This window comes from Polyergus mexicanus, unplaced genomic scaffold, assembly GCF_030449975.1.
Source record: "Polyergus mexicanus isolate NDT 795.1 unplaced genomic scaffold, iyPolMexi1.0 SCAF_2, whole genome shotgun sequence".
NCBI lineage: Eukaryota > Metazoa > Arthropoda > Insecta > Hymenoptera > Formicidae > Polyergus > Polyergus mexicanus.
This window is the reverse complement of record NW_027223322.1, coordinates 1,634,590-1,655,417: the sequence shown is the minus strand read 5'-3', so window position 1 is coordinate 1,655,417 and position 20,828 is coordinate 1,634,590. Positions and strand designations below refer to the sequence as shown.

Below are 20,828 nucleotides of genomic sequence, written 5' to 3'. Positions count from 1 at the left end.
GATGAACGAAGCAGGAAAAACCAATCCGTATTCACGCGCCCGGCAAAGTTCGTATAATTCTGTTTACTCGGTAAATCTTTCCTGTACAAATTCGAACTCTCCTCGCCGAAGAAGGCAGACAGAGAGGAGGAGTAGAAGGCCTCCTTCCGCCGGTAAATTGCGAATTCAAAGTTTCACGCCGCGTCGCGACAAGAGGCGTCCCATTTCCGGATCCGGGAAGATTCTTAGCGCCGAATAAGGAAAGAAGGAACAAACTACACGAGATCTTCTAATTTACATTACCGTACGAAAAAGGGATCCGTCGCCCGCGACACACAGGATCCGAGAAAAATTTGACGCACAGCGTGGCTCTATTCAAAGTTTGTTAATAATGGAGTTCGCGTAACATTTTTTTTTTTTTTTTTTTTTTTTTTTGTAATAACGTTGAATTTACCAATCTTGAAAAGCTTTTATCAAACGAGAAATCTAGAATTTACATATAAATCAATGACAGACACAGTTATCACTCGATCATCGCGTTTTTCCAAACGCAACTATTAGCTATTGGGAGAATCCCGGCCTGTCAATAATGCTTTCCTGAATGTTGAATCAATAATATTGATGACGATGCGTTCAAGAGGGATACGTTTCGCGCGTGCGAACGGGAACGATACCGCGTATCAAGGATTATGCGATCTCGGGGAACGTATTTCGGCAAAAGCGCGTTCACGTAAACATATCCGCGGGCACATTCCCGTGTTTTACGGAAGCAGATAAAAACGTTAGGCAGACTCGAGACAGCAGACGGTACGGTTATCTCGCGTACATTTTATGTTACGCTTCGCGAGACTTGAAGGGCGTCGCGCGTGATTTGTCGCCGGAAATCCCAGCCCCCTTTTCGATATCGACGAGACACCGTTATAGGGGAAGGGAAATCGACGGATTTGACGCGCTTCGGAATTGAATTGCGAATCGGCTTCAAGGGGAACGCGTAGTTTCATGATTTGTAACCTGTTCCGTAGTCTGGCTGATATATTCGATAAGTAACGAGCTAAATGATTCATGGAGTCTCGAAGAAAAAAGAAAAATTGATTAGAAGAGAGCAAAAATATCGGGATACGACTATAATGCAGTCTTTAATTAATAAGGAGTTTTGCAAATGGAGTAATCAATTTCCATTCAGCATTTTCGCGGTCGAATCTCCAACAACACCGTGCTGTTTGTTATTTTTGTTACGGGAAATATAAAATTAAAAACGCAAAAGAATGCTCTTCGTTAAAATAGAATGACATTTGAAAAATGCTACGTGTTTTTAATCTCGAAAGAAGACAAAGTTTTCAGCCCAAGCTCGCATTTTTCCGCGCGTAATCTATCGATGTACGGAATTCTCAATAAGCCGCTTCAATTCTCAATAATTTTCCCTATTTGTCCGTTAAATTCAAACAGATACTTTTGATAAGTGCCGTTGATCGATCCAGTATTCTTGTCCGGTTTTTGTTTCTTTTTCGCCTCGATATTCGACGAAATTAATTATACATGACGGGCAAATCACGACGCTTCCGATCAAAAATCAACAATTGCAATTTCTGAATACCTGAATATTCTGTGTAGCTTGGAAAACTTTTACCTCGAATGCGAATTTAATCTCGCCGGCGCATTGATATGTCACTTTATTGTTTCAGGGCAAAAGATTGCTCCGATTCTCTTAGTGTACAAGTCTTTAGTTTGGCGCAATATAGGAATAATTCGAAACAAATGGCGCAGTCTTCTATTATTCGATTTTCCTCATCATTTAGAAACCGGTATAGAGTCGATCCCAAGTTGATCCCAATCCCACTATTTCACCTTTCACAGTCCTCCTTTGAGTTCCCGAATCTTTGCACCACGAAGAAAAGAAAAGACAGATATCGAAAGAATGTGTGATACACCAAAATCAAATCTCTTTGAGGAAACGTTATCGCGCGAAACCCAGGCTACTCGCAGTTGAAACGAGCGATGTCGTATCGAAAGAACGTTGCATCGATCCGAGAGCGAGCGTCAAAGTTTTAAATTTAGAAATACGGAGACTGATTTAAAAGTCAAATCGCAAATATTGACGGGAGAAAAATGAAACTCGCCCCTTGTCTGAAATTTTTCTCTTCGCCCGCAACTCGATTCTTCTCGACACAGAGGACGTTTACGTTAGTTTACATTTAGTTTTCACTCCTTGGAGTTTGCTCGTTAGAGTTCGATACTGAGAAACAGAGGTACATAAAAGATAATAACGAGATCCAAACGCGATTCATTATTTCCGCTCATGCTTACTCTTTAAAAAATGAGAACAGCGAAAAATGTCGTGCTTTATTCCAGTTTTATTAAGCGCAATAGATCTGACCAATTGCGAGCTCTCCTGGCCGTGACACATCAGAGTTTAGGGTTAAATTGATTAATTTACATTCACGAGGAAATGTCACGGTCGGTAGGAGAACATAATTCGCCTGACATGACCGGCGATAGCTGGCTTTCCACGTTCACCTGTAACGAGCATATGTCTGGAACTTTACAAACGATATAATCGCGCAAAGTACCTGTACTAAACTAAATCGCGCTAACAAGCGTTGAGAGTGGTATCTCGTAAATCGTGCCGATAACATTTTACATAATTACGGATATTTTCGAAGCTACATCGGTCGGCGCGTATACGTAATCACGATTAAAACAATCATGTTAATTTTGCAATTATCCATTTACTAGTTTACCAAAAAGTTTGTCTTTCGAAAAACGAAAAGGAGAAAGAAATGTAAAAAAAGAAAGTTTTATCGAAAATGTTACGAAATAAAAGTTATTTCAAAAATGTTACATATGCTATATCGCTTTCCAGTATTTCAAAAGTAAAAAAATAAAATAAAGATTTACAAATTTGTGAATCATTCATTATTTTCGATGATTATAATGATATTTTTTTTTCATTTATTTTAATTAATTTATTCTTTCTCTTCTTCTCCTTTTTCTCTTTCCTTCAAAAATACATACACTCACATGGCAATAATTTATATCTGCATTTTACACTCAATAAAAATGAATTTTATTGCAATTGGAAGAGAAAGAGAGAGAGAGAGAGAGAGAGAGAACTTTGTAATTAAATATGCTTTGCTTTTTCAATCAAAGCAGAAGAGACACGTCGCTCTTCGTTATTTACGTATCCAGTTTCTATCTCGCTTGATTAGTTGATTGAATTTTGCGCGATTCTCGTTGAATTTCATATAAAATAATATCCCCAGAGAAGAAATTCATAATCCGATTTTTTTTACAACCTATAAATATCACGGCGACTTCTTGCCGTCGAATCAATATGCCGCGAATACTCGGCTCGTCTTCGACTTTCCGATTTCCGAAATTCCTATTTTGTCGTTGCCCCCGAAGCATTATAGGCAGCCAGAGGCATTTTCATTTTCCCCGAATTTTCCATTTCCAGCCGTTGCATCCGCTCGCCCTTCCGGCCTTCGTTCACCGAGAAGATAAGCCAGAGTCTCCTCGCCCAAAGATATCCAAATCAGAACCAGTCGAGGGGAAAGCACCGAGACCTTTTCGCGAACTTCCTGCTTTCCTTCCATATTGCTCTCTCCACCTCATATCCTTCCAAGCAATTTTGCTGCTACACGATGGACACGTTTACAAATTCGCACCTTGCGAATCGTTGATGTTCATCAGGGTTATTATCAGCCGAACAGATTTTGTTATGGCAGTATCGAAGATATTTTTATAGAACGACGTTGATTAATCTCGTCGATAATCTCATCGATTGATTATCTTTTTATTCAATTCTTATTGACGAATTTCTCGGCTAATTTGGAGTTTTCTCAACGAAAATATATTGCTAATATTTTTTTTTCTTCCAGACATAACAGCTGATTTTTGACAGCTTTATAATGACGGATCTTCAATTTTTTAATAATTTTCAATGATTATTCCCTTATATCGTTGCTGAATCTTGCATTTTCACGGTGACATTGTCGTTATTGTTAACTAGAAAAAGCGATTGTAGTAGATCGAATCTCTCCTCATCAATGGAAAAAGTTATTGCGATTTCGCTCCTGAAAATGCGAAACCATACGAGAATTTAATAACTCGACTGGATTCCTCCGGGATGAGGGCAGATGTTGGGACATGGTTCTGCGGAAATATATAGATTTCTCCGAGAGAACATATGTAAAGACACGAAATACTGATTTACGTAAGAGTCAACATTTCGCGTACATGTATTGCGGGTGTATTGGGTCGGAATTCATCGGAAAGTGCTGTTTCGCAGTTTCTGGCAGGGAATGAAATATGATCTCGCATCTCGAAGCCGTAAAGGTAGATAGTCGGGTATAAACACACAGGAGCAAAACAAACATCGATATCCCGTCGCGTATTTTCCCTTTGTTGCGATTTGATGCGACGTCGCGTGAGACGAGCAAATTCGTCGAATCCCCCTATCAGTTAAGCATTTATCGGATCGTTTAGTTTCGGTTCGTTGATCCTAGCTTCTCGACGATAGCAAACGCTGTGAAAATTCACGCGTGAATCTTAAATTTCATCGTGTCTTAAGTTTCACCACGATCGCGAATCAAAGTGTTTCAATGCTCGACTCGACAATGAACCCGAGAGACGATTTGCCTCTTATCTCACTTATTAATCTCATTACATTGTCACGATTTCGAGAGACCCGACTCTCTCAGACAGATCTATATAGATCTCGTCTATTCAATCGCGTGGGTTGCCTTTCGATTTCGAGATCCCCTATGGCACGGCAGGAGAGACGTAAGTACGAGCCGTACTTGAATAACGACGTATCCGCTGATGCCATTCCGGCTGTCAGTTTAATCCGCCATCGAGCGCCAAGTCTGGGGGGATTCAACGTGGACGCGCAGAATCTCCTCATTTCCCCCGAAACATCCGTCGTATTGTGTCTGCGGATTCCTCTTAACGTTTATTTTCGAGTATCCCAACATCATCCTCCCTCTCCCTCTCCTCGGTGATCCGACATCGAGGATACTCGTGAGTGAACGGAGTGTTTTATATCTGTCATCGAGATCTGTCGACGGGAATCTTATGTTTAGCAATCCTATTAGTATAAATTATAACCGATAAAGGCAATTCTATTACATCGTAGACGGCGAATTATGTATTTTTCGATCAAATTCCGCAAGATATTTCGTCCCGACAGGAGACAAACGAAGCCCGCGCATCGGTTAATTAGGAAAATTTGCAATTAAATGCGCATCAGCGTTATTGCGCAAACTTTCGTCCTCGGGGTGAACTTTCAACGACGTAAACATGGCGATAACAGTCGATGCTAATTACCGTCTCGAATGGGACGGCACAACGGGAGTAAATGCCGTTTTAATTATTTCTGCAGGGAATAGAGAGGTGGGGAGGGTGCGGGACAAATAAAACGTCATACACCTTGGAAATGATGAAACATAAAATTCTCTTGAGTTCTTATTAAAATATTTAAACATCTTTAGATCTATTTAGATTTTTTTGCTTTATTTCATTTCTTTTTCTAAATTCTCCACAATTATCGAATCATTGACAAACAAGGACGGAACGATTTTTTGGAGCCTCGTTTCGAATGGCGGACGGTTCGACTTCACTCCGCGGTTTTTCCGATTTTTCGGAAAATTGATTAGTTTGTAGGACGAATCGTGTGGATCGAATTAATCTTTTTTAATATAAGATTTTAAATAAATACGGCCGAATCGAGACTGTCATCTTTCGACACAGGATCCTTGGATTCGTTGCATCTGGAATCGATTCGACGATGATTGAACGCGAAAAAAAATGTCCGTTGTTGATGTTTATCAGATAGAAATGTATGTGCCATTGTTTTATGACGACGTCCTTTGCCTCTCGGTAACAAATCAATTTCGGCGACCGCAATATTAATAATCGCCCGACCAGAACCCGCAGGATCCATCATGTCCAGGCAATGGGTTTCGTTCAATTACGGATCTGCCCGTTCGTACGCGAGGACCCTCCGAAAAAGCGAAATGTTACCTATTCCGCTATAATCCGGAAGAAAACGCGATGAAATTATGGGCGCTGTCTGTCGCGGTAAAACCGAAAATTGTCAAAATCATCAATAAATACTTTTGTGCCTTATATCAATGTAAATGTCAGGTTATTAATTTTGATCCTTCGACTATTAAATTGATGTTATATGCGCGATAACTGATGAGGCCACTATAACGCTCATCTCACAGAGAACTTCGAGAAGTCGTTCGAAATTCATTAGAAGCACTTGCTGCAAGGATAAGTCGACGTAATATCGCAAAAGGCTTATTTTTGCGTCCAAGTCCGGATTCGAACTTACTTAGTTTATATTTTAAGTAAATTCGCCGCTTAGAGACTAAGCATTACAGGCGCTTTAAGCATCTCTATAATGATAGAATCTTTGAATGAAATCCGAAACCCAATAACGTCGCCTGATACTTTCACTCTCGCGCGATCGTGAGAAACTCTATTTGGCATTTGATCTCGTTCACGATAACTTTTTCCAAAACGCGGGCTTCTTCAAGTCACCCCTATCTCGTTCCTTAATCGGTTTTAGGAATTTAATCGCACAAAGAATGAAGTTGAAAAAAAAGAGAACAATAAATAAATAGTTTCATATATTGTAGAATATGAAATAAATTATTTTAATTAAATTATGTTTTTTTATTAAGCAAAAATATAAGAGGTAAATCTAATTTCGCGATCCAATACGAGACCTCAAGCACGTTATGAAGAATAATTTCAAGCTCGACGATAACTGTTGAAGGGCATGCGATTAATGTACAGAAAAACTGCGTGTTTAGAGAGCAGTTTTATAGTTTTCTTTACGATTGCGATATCTCGATTTAGCCAGATCTTTCGAGTCGACATGAGAACAAAGATCAATTTGGGATAAAGAAATGATACGGAACAGTCCGACGATTCGGTTTTCACGACAACAAACTTGCCTATATCGCGATGCTACTTACGCGAGTCGAGTCCCTTCTCCGCTTTTATGAAGCACTTACATTTACGAGCATTGCTTTGTGTCGCTCGCTGGTAATAAAATAAATTATTCATCGTCGCGCGTTTACGCAGCCCCCATTCTACCGATAACGCCGATAAACGTTTGCGGAGCGAGTTTTACGCGATGGAAGAAGCTCGTTAATGCGTCGCCATGTTTGCGGTTCTAGTCCGTAAGCGAGAAGAAATCGCGCACTCAATTGGTCAACTTACAATTATTATTTCGATAATTCTCTCTTCTCCTTCGTCAAACAATGTCGATGATCTGGCTTGCTCCAATCGACTAGCTTTTTGATTTTTTTTTTTCTTGTGCGAATCAGCACATTCGAAGAATTCGAGATCACGCTATAAAATTGGCTCAGATTGTTAGCAATAACAATCTTCCGAGTTGCTAAATATTCTTTCGTTTTTCCATTCGTTATATAGAGCACGTGTATTGATTTATAAATATCTACGCAGAAAGTATTCTCGATTAAGCTGTACGCTTAATATTCCACATGTATTGCACAATATTGATCATTCGTATCGAGTATAAACAGATGTTGCGACTGCTTTTTTATGCTATATGTTTTTGTACAGAATCGAGGGGGAAAATATAGAAATATTTGTGCTCTTATTTGTTTAAAATTTGTCGATAAAGTGAATATTTCACGTAACAATATAGAGATATATTTCAATATAAATATACATTCAGAGACAGTCAAATGGAGAGAAACACGATTTGACAATCTAAATAATAAAATACATTTTTAAAAGAAAAAAAAAAAACTATCTATAAAAAAATGACTGACGAATTTATCAATAATTTATAACAAAAAGATTGTGACAAAAAATTTATTTCGCTGACAATTAATCGAGACAAAGTCTACTTATATTTTTACATTATTTTGTATATTATTTGGCGAACTTATCAAAAAGTGCATATATGTAATATAATGTAATTATATCTTTTATTTAATTTCGAGTGGATTTTATCGGTATTTGTCTTTCGATTATTACATATAATTATTAAGTGTAGTTTGATTATAATTTGAGTATATATTACAGATACTTAATGTCAAAGGCCATAAAATATTATCCGATGAATTATATATATTATCCGAGGATCGTGTTGAAAGAAAAACGTGCGTACTTATCGAAATAATCACGGAGAAGGAGTTCTCAATAAGCTCGCTCGTTCGTAACTTGCTCATTCAATATCAAAATAATAGCGGTTACTGTCATTCTCTAGCAAGGCCAGGTTCTATTGGCCATCGCGAACTAAATTTCCGATAATTGCTTTCCGCGCGTTTAAAATGATAATTAAATTTCCGGTTGCGTACCTGCGGCATACCGCTACGGTGGAGAAACTGCCTTCTAAAAGCATCGCAGTAAGAGAAGTGCTCTCCTGTGTATCCTAGTTAAAAATATAAAAGAAAGAAAAAAAGTTATTTTCGTTCGAATAAGCGATGCAAATTTCAGAATTAGATTCGTAATAGAAGCGGATACTATCTTCTCCGATTGTTGAGCCGACATATATATACATGGAGACGCGTTTTGAGGTGAATTTGAAAAATCGCGCACTTGTTGCGATTTCTTTTAAGCATGTACAGTACAAGTTTTTTTAAACCAAAAATAATAAAAAAGGATAAATATTGAACTGTTTTTTATTAATAGGGGGGCAAAAACGATCTTTTACATGAAATAAAAATATTTTACTCGCAGAAAACGAGAAGAGAGAAGCACAAGAGCGTAAATAATTAGGCTTAAGATAAAAGAAAAAAGTGCTCTTGTCTAAAGCGAAAATCTTTTTTTGCACAAAATTATTATTTTGCTCTCCCTCTTTCGCTCTACTCTAAACAAAAAACAATTTATTTATTATACTATGGTTTTTGTATTGAGCGATGTTATTCTTCAATTTGCGCGTGAAAGGGACATTCCAAGAGAAAAAATTTCAATATTAGACATTTATACATTTCTGTATATCTTCTATAGACATGAAATATACTTCGCGCGGTTTATCAATAAAAAATTCAATTCATTCGTTTCGCGATTACTCGCGTGATGTCGGATGATGTCGTTCTTTGATTTACTTTCATTATTAAGTTTCGATAACGTTCACTTTTACGCCTTCGACGAACGACCTATTTAACTTACCGTCCTTCAAGTCCGTAGGAAAGTTGAATTACCAGAGACAGAGAGAGAGAGAGAGAGAGAGAGAGAGAGAGAGAGAGAGAGAGAGAGAGAGAGAGAGAGAGAGAGAGAAGAGAGAGAACGAGTTGGGGAAAACGTGGTAATCGAGTTTTCGTTGAACGTCAGTTAGATTTATACATGAATAACGTGGCGTTAACATACGAAGCAATTAGTAGCGTATAATGCATTTTGTCGAATTGTTTGGAACACCCGAAATAATCCACTGTTAGATGCTGCGCGAAACATGAGCCACAAATACAATAAGCAGATTAAGCAAAACGAAAATTAGAAAGTTATTACTGAAATATTAGTGGGATAATCTTTTGAATAATATAACAATATATAATTGCTTCTATTATTTTAAAGATCTCTTAGTTATAAATTAGTGCAAATTACGTAATGAGATATTGCTAAATACAAACGTTTTGTAGGAATATTTGTAAAAAGGTCTTCTTAAGACGATTATATGGTATATACGTGTAAAAATTATACACAGTAAGATTTTAGTAATTTTAATACTTTTGTGCAAAAGCTTTTAAAATAATTCTCTAATAATCCAAATCTTATCTTTTTGGGCATTAAAAAAATGGGGGTTGTTAATTTCGAGATAGAGTTTTAATTAATGTATATTTTTATTAAAACGTTAAGAATCACGTTAGGGCAAGTTAAAAATTAAATTATTTGAGAAATATTTCTAACGAATTAAATTAGTAAAAAAATTGAAATATGAAATAAATTTTTTCTTTGTTTCAAAAATGTTTATTTTTTAAACGCTTTGTTTTTGAGAATTCTTTAAATACGATTCGTCTATATAATTGAGTTGTTTGTATAATTTATATTCTAAAATAATATTATATTTTATGTTAAAGAAGACACGATTTTATAACGACAATTTATATCCATTGCTATTAAATTTTATTAATATTTTAATCTTATAAATTAAACTGATGGAAAAGATTATAATATAACAATTTCATATCGTAAAAGATAAATCTCTTTTTCTCCGTCTTCTTTCTCTTTAATTTTTCCTTTCTAAAGTCTTTTTTTATTTTGTATACATAAATATTCGCACACATCTCTTTAAAACTCGACTAAATTATAGATTAAACTATTTGGATAATTTTTGAATTGAAGAGAAAAGGAAATACATATATTTAAAGGAAATACATATTTTTATACGCTGTCGGAATTTTTGTTTTTCAAATTTGAATTTTACACTAAATCGTTATTAAATCTTAATATTAATTTTGATTTTATGACTTAGAATAAGAGAACTATAATAATCTCGTATTGTAGAAGATAAATCTCTTTTCTTTCTTTATTTCCATTTCCAAATTCTATTTTTTATTTTCTCCACGTATATCTCTTTAAAATTCCTGTGTCGATTAAGTTTCAAATCAATCTACTTGAATAAGAACTTGGAAAAATTTAAAAATTAAAGAGAGAAAGGAGGAAGTATATAAATCTCTTCACTTTTATTTTCATTTCTACATTCTATTTTTTATTTTCTTCTCGTACGTCTCCTTAAAATTTTTGTTCATTAAATTTCAGATCAATCTACTCGAATAGTAACTTGGAACAATTTAAGAATTGAAGACAGAGAAAGAGCGAGGAGCACATAGTATCTCCATACAATATTATTAATAATATTCGTCGGGATATTTACGCTCTTCGGATTTGGAACCTTACGTGATCGCGCGCACAAATTCGTATATGCCGCCACGGACGCGCGGATCGGGTCGAGTTGCGCGCGCAGCCGGTGAACACAGGAGGCGCCACTTGCGGGCGACGTCGTCGGAAAGCGGCGCACGTAGCGCCGCGCATCGTCGGAAGCGAAGCTGGCGGTCTCACGGCCGTGGCAGAGAGAACGAGGATCGCGTTCCGCCGAGGTGGTGCAGTTTCGCAAAGTGTCGCGTAGTGTAGTGTTTTACTTCCTTCTCTTCTCGCCATCCCTCTCCCGCCCTCTACCCCCGCGTGTCGAGTGCAGTGTGCATCGATGAGGCCGCCTGTACCTCCCCCCTGATGAACTGAGTAGTGTGCATTTAGGTAAATCGTTTTACATATACATACGTACATATATATATATACAAACGTGAAATAATTTTCCGTCTACGCGACCGCACCCCGTCGTCGTCGCGACGAAGATGAACGCGAGGACCGCGAATTCCGCGCGCCATCATCACGTCGCGGATGCACCGGTCGGCGTGTTCCCGACGCCCGTATACCATCCGCGCCGAACGCGTTTCCTTCCGCCAAATTGAATTCGGGAACTTCGCGAACGGTTACCGCGGAGCGGTCCGCGTGTGCCTTTAAAAGAAAAAAGGAAGCGGAAAAAAAATATGATAGAAGCGGATACTGCGAGCTACTCGTCGCGTTTGAGAGAAATTCGGCCGAAAAAAATTTAATGCGCTCCTCCATTTTTCTGTCTTTTATTCTCGCATGGCGTCGTCGCGGATTGAAGCGACGCTCCACCGGCTCCACGCGCTCGAACAGTGAACGTTCTTCTCTCGTTACATCGATTCGCGCCAATGAGTATCGACGCGAAGTAGCTCTGTCCTCGTGCTTCCCGTACGTGTCGATAGCGACATTGGCTGTCGCGGTAGTCGTGGTCTTAGGGCGCTCCTAAAGACTCTCGGGAGCGAGTCGATACGCAGAGGCGACCGAGCGGGCGCTGCCAGATCGAACGATCGATGAAGAAAAATCTACTTGCGACTCGCAATCCCGATCGTATCTCTGGATTTTCATCGCCGATCCTCGTTTATTCTCTATCGGCTCTGCGGGGGAAACGTAGTTACCTAGCTTTAACCAATATCTGCCGAAACGATAATTTCAGCTAACCTTCGCGTAACCGGTATCCGAGCTGGATTACGTGTCGATGATCCCATTCAAAAATTATTAGTCCATGTGCGATTAAATATCTCTCATTTCTTGTGTGATTCTCTTAAATTAATTTAACGCATCGTGGCTTTTCCCTTAGAGAGAGATAGAGAGAGAGAGAGAGAGAGAGAGAGGGGGGGGAGAGGGAGAGGGAGAGTTCCAGCGAGCCTTGTGGTCGCAAACAGCCTCCGATAAGGCGTTATCGAGAAGAGAAAGAGAGAAGAAAAGGTCGCCGTTGATTTTCTACCACGACTGTACCGGCGCTTCTGGTCGCGCGCGCGAGACCGACCAACGACGACTCGCATGCATCTGCTGCGTGTGTGCCTCCTTCCGCGCGCGCGCTCGATACGCGCCGCATGTTCCTCGGCGTCGGCGAACAATGCCGTTTTCTCGCCCGTTACCCGGTACATTCGGGGGCAGGGGGAGGGGGAGGGGGAAATCGCGAAAAACGTTGCGCGCGTTTCTCGTCGAAATAATTCCGAATCCCGCTTTGCGAATGCGATTACGGCGTCCGCCGCGGACATCTCGAAAATCGACGATGTCCCCTCTCCCTTTACATTCTTCATCGTCGTGGAATAAACTTTGGATAAGGAGTTTTATTATCGCTCTTGCGGATCACCCGTATTGGTGGATTATAATATTCATTAAGCGTGAGACACGCGTATGTGTCTAATTTATGTAAATTACGATGACGCACGTGTTCGAGGAAAACAGAAAATATCGGTGCTTCGAGTTTCGTGTACGTCTTTGAAAAAAATATTAGAAGCGAAGGGAATATCTCTTTTGTTTGATTACGTTGTCTATTTGATACAGAAATGTTTCACTTTCTCGCGCGAGAAAAAGCTTTTTTTTTTTTTTTTTTTCCAGATTATGATATTGGAGTTATTTCGTGTGAAAATTTCATCTTCGCATTTGAAGAAAATTAATTGCGTTTATATCTGTTTACGCTGACAATCGGATGATCGAAGATTTGAATTTTATATATATATATGAATTTTATATATATATATATATATATTCGTTTGTTGAATCGTGTATAAAGGGAAGGCCCACGGTATTTGATAGGGCGATTCATTTTCATGAAAATGTCGCGAGGAAAATTTTAATGAATCCTTTGATTTTTTCGCGCCACGTCGATCGACGATACGATAGATTCTCGGTGAATTATTTTCATGGGCTTTAATCTCGTCGTCTTGATCTCTCTTCGCGGGTTTAATCGTCCGTTTACAATCGGTCTCGTATAATGTAAATTGAGAGTCTCGTTTCTTCATTTTATTCCAGACCCAGACATTAATTTTATTTCGACACGAAATAGCGGTGTATTAGTTCAGAATATTCAGACGGGAAGATTGAATAAAAGGAAAAACGTTGATATCCCGGAATCGATTGACCAAATGCCTCCGTTTAGTTGATATTGAATTTAATTCGGATTTAAATCGCTCGTCTTTTCGGAATCGTATCGTCGGGGAAGTTTTCGCGTCCGTCGATTGAAATCTCGTATATTAGTGTTGGCAGGTGTGCGAACGATTTTAAAGGGAGAGAGAGAGAGAGAGATATTAAAGACGCGAATTCGCACCGTACATCGCTTTGATCATCGGCTTCTGCAATTGTGCGTGCGTTGACCTGGGTAATTTATATCTCGCCTCGAGTCGCGGAGAAGTTTGAAATAAATAATCGAGAAGAGAGAGTGCGCGCGCGTTGTTAAACGTCCACTTATGTTAAACGCACGCATAACGGAACGCAGATTGCACTAAATTCCACAGTCCAATTGCATCGCGGAGAATTGCAGCAGAGCGAAACGACGGTTGTCCGCGTGGCCGATTCGAGAGATAGCGAGAGAGGCTATAATATAATATACTACGTTTCTCTCCTAAACGCTCTCACATGACGCGCGCGATAAAACGTTTCGCCTGTTCGCAACACACTTAATATGATATAGCTGAGTGTGTAAATCGATATGCATATATTTTCTCGTATAAATTAAACGACGAATGAAAATTAGAAAGGGCGAAAGGAGCGATTAACGAACGTCAGTAACGTATAATCAGATTTTAAGATAATCGAAAAACACGCGAGACACATTTAATAAAATTAAACAACTAAATTTTATAATTTACATTTTGTTAATTTATATGTAGCGCCTTAGTTGTTTAATTTATTAAATGTGTTTCGCGCGCGGGGGTTTTTTTTTTTTTTTTTTTTTTTAATCTGTTTATATAACTGACATCCGTTAATTGCTCCTTTTATCCTTTCTAATTTTTACTATCCTTGAAGTTTTTCTATTATATATATTTGAATGACAAATGTATATTATTAATGTTTGTGTTAAAAAAATCCATTCGATAATTATAAATTTACAAAACTGATATAATCAAGATATAGATAAAGAGACACTGATATATATTGTATATAAAGAAGTTGAAAGAGCTTCTTTCGCAATAAATTGGAGGGTACACAGGATTGTAGTCCTAGAGGGAGGAAGGGGATAATTAAGTAAAATAAAATGCTGGAAATCTTGTCGCATTTGCGGATGCAGAACTAATGTACGACAATCGCGAAGCTTAAAGCGGCAAAATTCGCTTAAAGAGTTGCGCTTTGCGGGCAAAGTGACCGTGTAAACTTTTGCGCAAAACTGTCCGCGAAACACGATAAACGTACTCCGGTCTTGAAAACACGTCATGTCTCCCCGCGACGTTACAAGTCTTTCCTTTATACCGTATATTATACACACAAGTCCGTCGTACTGTAAACATTTGAATCATGTGGAATCAATGCTTGCCAAGTTCAAGACCTATAGAATTTATACGTTATACGTATGTATGGTAGTATACCGCAATAGAAATACTAATCTAATCTTGACTAATATTGTGAAAAATTTTAAACAAATCTGTCCTTTAAACGCAGGTATAATATACGTCGAGTCATCTTTAAGATGCGATCTGAAAATCGTAAAATTGAAAGTTGACGATTTTGGAAATTTTATATTTTTTCTTTTCATCGCAGGCGCGTTTGATTTCTTTGTTGGAGACACGTAACGGAAAATTTTGACGCCAATAATTTTCTTCCCCCTCCCTCCCCCTCTCTCTCTCTCTCTCTCTCTCTCTCTCTCTCTCTCTCTCTCGCTCTTTCCGCGCGTGCGTGAGAGAAATAAAATGTGCATGACCAAGAAACGCGTTCTGTGCAGTTCCTAACGGATCCGAGAGAGCAAACCTGTCTCGTGCCGCGCTCGTAGGGGTCCCTCTTATTGAAAAGAGAGGAGGGGGGGGGGAATGTGGAAGAGAAGGAGAGAGGCGCGGTTATAGGCCTCCTTCCCTTAGAGAGGGAACGGAATATCTCGGGTGAACCTCTCTTCGGACCAGGTTTCCAACAGCCTATCGATCGGCAGTGGCTGTAATTAAAGTTATAGCCGACAGAAAAATAATACCGCGAGAGATAATACGATCACCTACGATTAGAAAATAGGGGAAAAAAAATTTTCTCTTACCAACTTTTCTTATCGCCTAATTTTATTACATTGCAATATGACGTCTAAGATATATGTGGGAAGTCTCGAAATTCTCATGGGAAAAATTCTCTTTCGCTTTTTATACGCGCAATTATATTTTCTTCAACTCGTAAATATGTATGTATCTTTGTTTAGGAAATTTTTCGCAATCTACGACGAGTAACATAAAAGTGTGGTATTTCTGCGAAAAATCGCGGGCCCTTCTTTTCCTTGTGTCGGAAGGTAAACTTTATATTTTCGCATCGTCGAGCGAAGATATCATTTACAGACTCCACTACAGTTTCGAAATAAATAACAATCTTATTATCTTCTCATCTTCATAAGCTGAATAATTTTTTTATTACACCTGGTGAAACTTTTACGATACAGCGGAAGGCGCACGCTCGACATCTTCGGCCGTCGATTGCAATTTAACGATATCGAGCGCGATGCTCTGGCGTATATAACATGTGGATCAATTTTATAGAGATTCATAAATTCAGGCGTACGTTATAGTCTTATAATTTTCCAACAGACTAGCCCAAGTTTAATACAGCGATGTATCGCATTCCCGGAATCGCCGCGCCTCGTCGGCTGCTCGGCCGCGCGCTATTGTCATGCTAATTTTGCTCCGAGCAATTTATTTCTAAATTCAACGCTCTGATAAATAGATTCCACGACGACGGCACGACTTACGGCGTCATATAAAGTTCAAGTTTACAGATATTTTATCGGATTTATTCCCTTTTTATTATCTTTTCAAAATATTGTACAAACGACGTTAACCGAGGTTTCGCCGACGAGATTACTCAAAGTTTCTTCCTTTCCCGCTCGAAAAATTGTGAAAGCACATTCTAATGAAAAGATAAGGGGAAAAGAAAAGAAAAGAAAAGAAAAGATATCTATACGGATTGCGTAATCTGAACGTCGTTTCTCTCTGATTTCAGTACAAGGACCGAGAATACCTGGGAACGCTTGAGAAGCACGTCCCCCGAGACTCCCCCGATCAAAATCACTCGCCTAACCTTTCCCCTGTCCTCCTCGTCCTCCTCCTTTCCCTCCGAGAAGATATCTCATCGAAACCGCAGGATCCGTAACCACGCGATGGACGGTATGGACAACAAGCCGGTGCTTAACGATGATCCCTCGGTCACCCTGACCATTCGCCTGATTATGCAGGGCAAAGTAAGTTGCGTCGAATTTACGGTCTATATCGGATACACTTTAATCGAGTTTAAACTGACATTTCGATGAATCGGTCATCGAGTATTTTATACCTTTACTTTTACGCTCGGTTCGATTCTTCTCATTCATTCAAGAACGTTTCGATTGAGTTTTCTGTGTAAGAAATTATATATTGAATCTTGCGTGCGAGAGATAATTAACGTTTTTTAAATGACAGTTTTTGCAATCATTAGATGATTGAAATAATAAGTAAATTTAGACACTGAAAAAAAAAAAAATTGTTAACTTGACTAAATCCATTCAATTAATTGTCATTTTTTTTATTTAATTGAAATATTTAAGTCAAATATACGTCATGCTAGATTTAATATGTTGTATTTGATTTAAATATATAAACATTTCAATTTAAAAAATGATAATTAGTTGAACTTAGTCAAGTTAACAATTTTTTTTTCAGTATATATATATATATATATATATATGTACGCCAGCCGTTGCTGTGTGAGATTATTACTCGTATGATACTTTGTGAAATTGGAGAAGTAGAAGTAATAAGATAATACATTATCGAGGGCGGAAATACGTGCATGTGTGCTCGAAATCTCGTCATATCAAACAGCCTCCCACGGAACATCAACTGATATCGCTTTTCCGAAGAGGAGGAGGAGGAAGGAGGCGACCACGCGCGTTTGTTGAAAATATAAATTTATATACATTTATCGTGTCCTGGATACGATTTTTCTCGAAACGCATATCATTTCAGAAATGTCAAGCATGCTTCGACCATTTTTTACAGAGAATTCTAGAATTGTGTCAACAAAATATATTTGATATGTATCGATACGTTTCGAAATTACTGCTATCGACACGATAATAAAAAAAAAAATATATATATATATATATCTGCCGTCCTTTTAAACTTTAAACTATGTGTTGACTTCGATTCGTTGCAATCTTTCGACAAGGAGACGCAATAACTCAGTTGGCGTGGTAACAACAAATCTCAGACACGGCCATTCGCGTTTCTCTCTTCCCTCCGTGATTTACTACGTTCTCTTTTTGACAATTACCATTGAATTATTTACAAGAGATCGACCGCTTTCGACACATTATCTTAGAATTCTGGCACGCAACGTGACTCTTTCGTTGAAATAGAAAAGCTGGATTTTACTTTATGCAGCTGTCATATTCGTACAAAAAATTACAACTTTCCTTTTCTCGTTCATCGATTATTTCACCGATTATGACTATGTTTGCGCATCACCTCTGATCCATTCGTAACTGGTTAAATGGCATTTTAAAATTGATCGATCACAACTATTCTTCTGAAGAATGGAATGATTGTGATTGGCCAGTTTTAGAACTACGGATGTTATCGAACCCGCTTAAAGATGACGTGTAAACGTAGTCGTTGACAATGTCAACTTCAATTTTAACGTGAGAAACGAGAATAAGATTCTGAAATAAATATGTTTTGCGTTATTGTATATCAGAGTCGTCATTTTGTAGAAATAAGATTGCGACTAATCGCGTTTAAGGATTAAATAACCGGCATCACCTGTGACATAATGCTAATGTCAAGGCAACTTAAAATCATTCGTCATAATGAGTCGCGCGATTTTTCTGCGTGGAGTAAAATATCTCGTCGGCTTTTCGAGTAAAAACATTTTAAATTTTCTCATTGGAAATTTGCATCTTCGACTGCGCACGAGGCACACAATGCGTCTCGAAGAGTGTTTGATACGCTGCCAAGAATTCGCTACTTCTCGCGTAAACCCTACGCTAGCGCCTCCGCTGTACACAGTGTCGTATAACTGGCGATTTTTTTTACTGCAGAAAATTTAGCAGCGGACTATGCATTTGGCTAAATCTCTGAATTAATTTCTGTCTAGGTTTATATAAAAATTTGATAAAAAATTGACACATTTATCGCAATTATTAGTATTTCGTGTTTAAGCTATCAACATATTCAGTGTCTCGTCAAATCTGTGTTACATTGAAGTGGACATTAGCTCGAAATTCGTTTTGTTATATCAAATTTGCGATGTAGAATTGGATTAAAATCTTCCATTTTTTAAAGGCATTTTTGCTTTAATAAAATTGCGCATATGAATTTTTTTGAAAATGATCGAGAATTATCAATTATTTGGCGTCGTCATTAAAATATATTTAAAAATCTATATGGGGATCTGTTCTTTTTTATATAATTTTATATCTCTTTTTTTATAATTTTATATTCTTTTGATTTTTATAAAAACATCTAAAGAGAAGTAAAAGAGAGAGGGAGGGAGAGCTCCTCCGGAATTCGAATTGGTGGATTTACGGATTAAAAGAGAGGAAGGATAATCATTGAAAAAAATCATGTAGAAGAATGGAGCGTAAAGCGCACAAACCTTTTAATTCTACGATGGTAAAGAGAGCATTTGTGGTTGAGTTTTAACTCTCTCTCTCTCTTTCTCTATCTAGCAAGAAAGAAAAGGGCATTGTGGTTATTACATCTTGAATCAAATTGAATCGTAACAATCAGCAATTTGTTATCCTATTACGACCTCTTAATCTTCAATCTTGAAAACTGACAATAACTTTTCTTTTGTCTCGAAAATTTCGCGATTGTAGTCTGATTAATGAATATATATTTTGTGATTAATTACGAATTATACGATTGCATAAACATGGAAAATTAATAAATATCCTAGTCTCTTTTCCTGCGGAAAAAAATTGCGATCCGAGAGTGAAAGTCCCTCGTAACGTAATTCGATATACGTATGTGTGTGGTTACATCATTTATGCAAAATTATCGCGAAGCGGAATTTCTAGCGAAAAAAAATAGCTCCGGAGCTGGCCTTTTGCGCGGGACAAGTGTCAAAGTTTATTTAGCCTGTGTCGGTACTCGTTCTACCCTCGTTCTAGGCACACGTCACTTACCACCGTTTCTGCTTGTAATTAATTATTGTGCACGAGGTGCAATATTGCTCGTCGTAGCACGAGTAATTAATGTCCGCCGTCTCGGTAATTAATCGCGTTAGCTAGACGCCCAATGTCCCTTTCGACGTACGGGATCTTTTCGTCCCGGCGATAGTACGCTCTTGCCAAGTTGTACAATTTGCTATTAATGCTTTTTCTAGTGTACAGCAGTTTCTTTAACAGCTCTATTTCGATTCTTACCATTTTATATTTATGCGATTAAAATTTTTCTGTACGATATGTATATAATAAAATGCAGGGAGAGAGATGAAATTAGGATTTTTTAAAATTTATGAGTTTTACAAAAAATAAAACCGCGCAAAACGCGAACAAAATTTATATTACAGAGTTCGGTGCTAAAATATGATATAGAAATTATTGCATATTTCGGCACATTTGAACGATACTCGGGGATACGCGATTAAGATTCGACCCTCTTTACTTTATCGATGCACGAGTCGCTCTTCTCAAGGGTTTTCCAACGCTCTGTCAAACATCTCGATCGTATCTGTATCTCACGGAGCCTAAATGAATCCTTGTTCTCCGCTATACGAGAAAATATTTCCCTCACAAATCTCATTACACACGCACACGCAAAACCGTGTTTTTCTCAACGAGATGCTGCCAACGATGTCATGACGTACCCTTTCGCCGGCGTTTTTTTCTCGAGTTGTTTGTATTTAGTTACAGCGGGATGAAAATCAATTCGCTTGAAAATCAACGATGAACACGAACGGGATTTTACTAATTACGTACATTTATCACGAACGCTGGATCATAAATAACAAGTAATCCAATTGGAAGATTACGCGGCTCATTTTTCGCGGATTAATTTTTTTTAAATATAAATTTGAGAATATTGCTTATATTTTACACGCTAAAGAGATTGGCATCTGATTCTTTAATGCTTATTTATATATTACGTTAGCGTATATTTTTTATTTCCAGTTTTATAATTATGTTGCTTTTTTGAAAATATTTTTCGTTAACAGATCATCCCAAAGGTATCTATAATAATTTCAATGCGATAGATCTCTCCTTAGACGCCGAGTGGAGAAGCGATCGTAAAGTGAAGATTGTGCATCTTCGGGTCATTGTTTTACAAACAATGATTCTAAACGCATGATTTTGCGATGACATTTATTAG

General features: G+C 38.0%; 1 protein-coding gene across 4 annotated transcripts in view; it reads left to right on the top strand.

Moving 5' to 3' along the window:
• The window catches only part of Mub (poly(rC)-binding protein mub), a 70,336-nt gene that overhangs the window by 24,840 nt on the left and 24,668 nt on the right, over window positions 1-20,828 (top strand). The window contains exons 1-2 of one of the 4 annotated variants that reach the window (XM_070313918.1): window positions 10,965-11,217; window positions 16,480-16,717. In XM_070313918.1, coding sequence (XP_070170019.1) covers window positions 16,637-16,717 — 81 coding nt within the window. In that variant the 5' untranslated portion in view covers window positions 10,965-11,217; window positions 16,480-16,636. Of the gene's footprint in view, window positions 1-10,964; window positions 11,218-16,479; window positions 16,718-20,828 lie in introns of those variants that run through there. The other 3 variants (XM_070313936.1, XM_070313944.1, XM_070313927.1) reach the window with 3 other exon arrangements.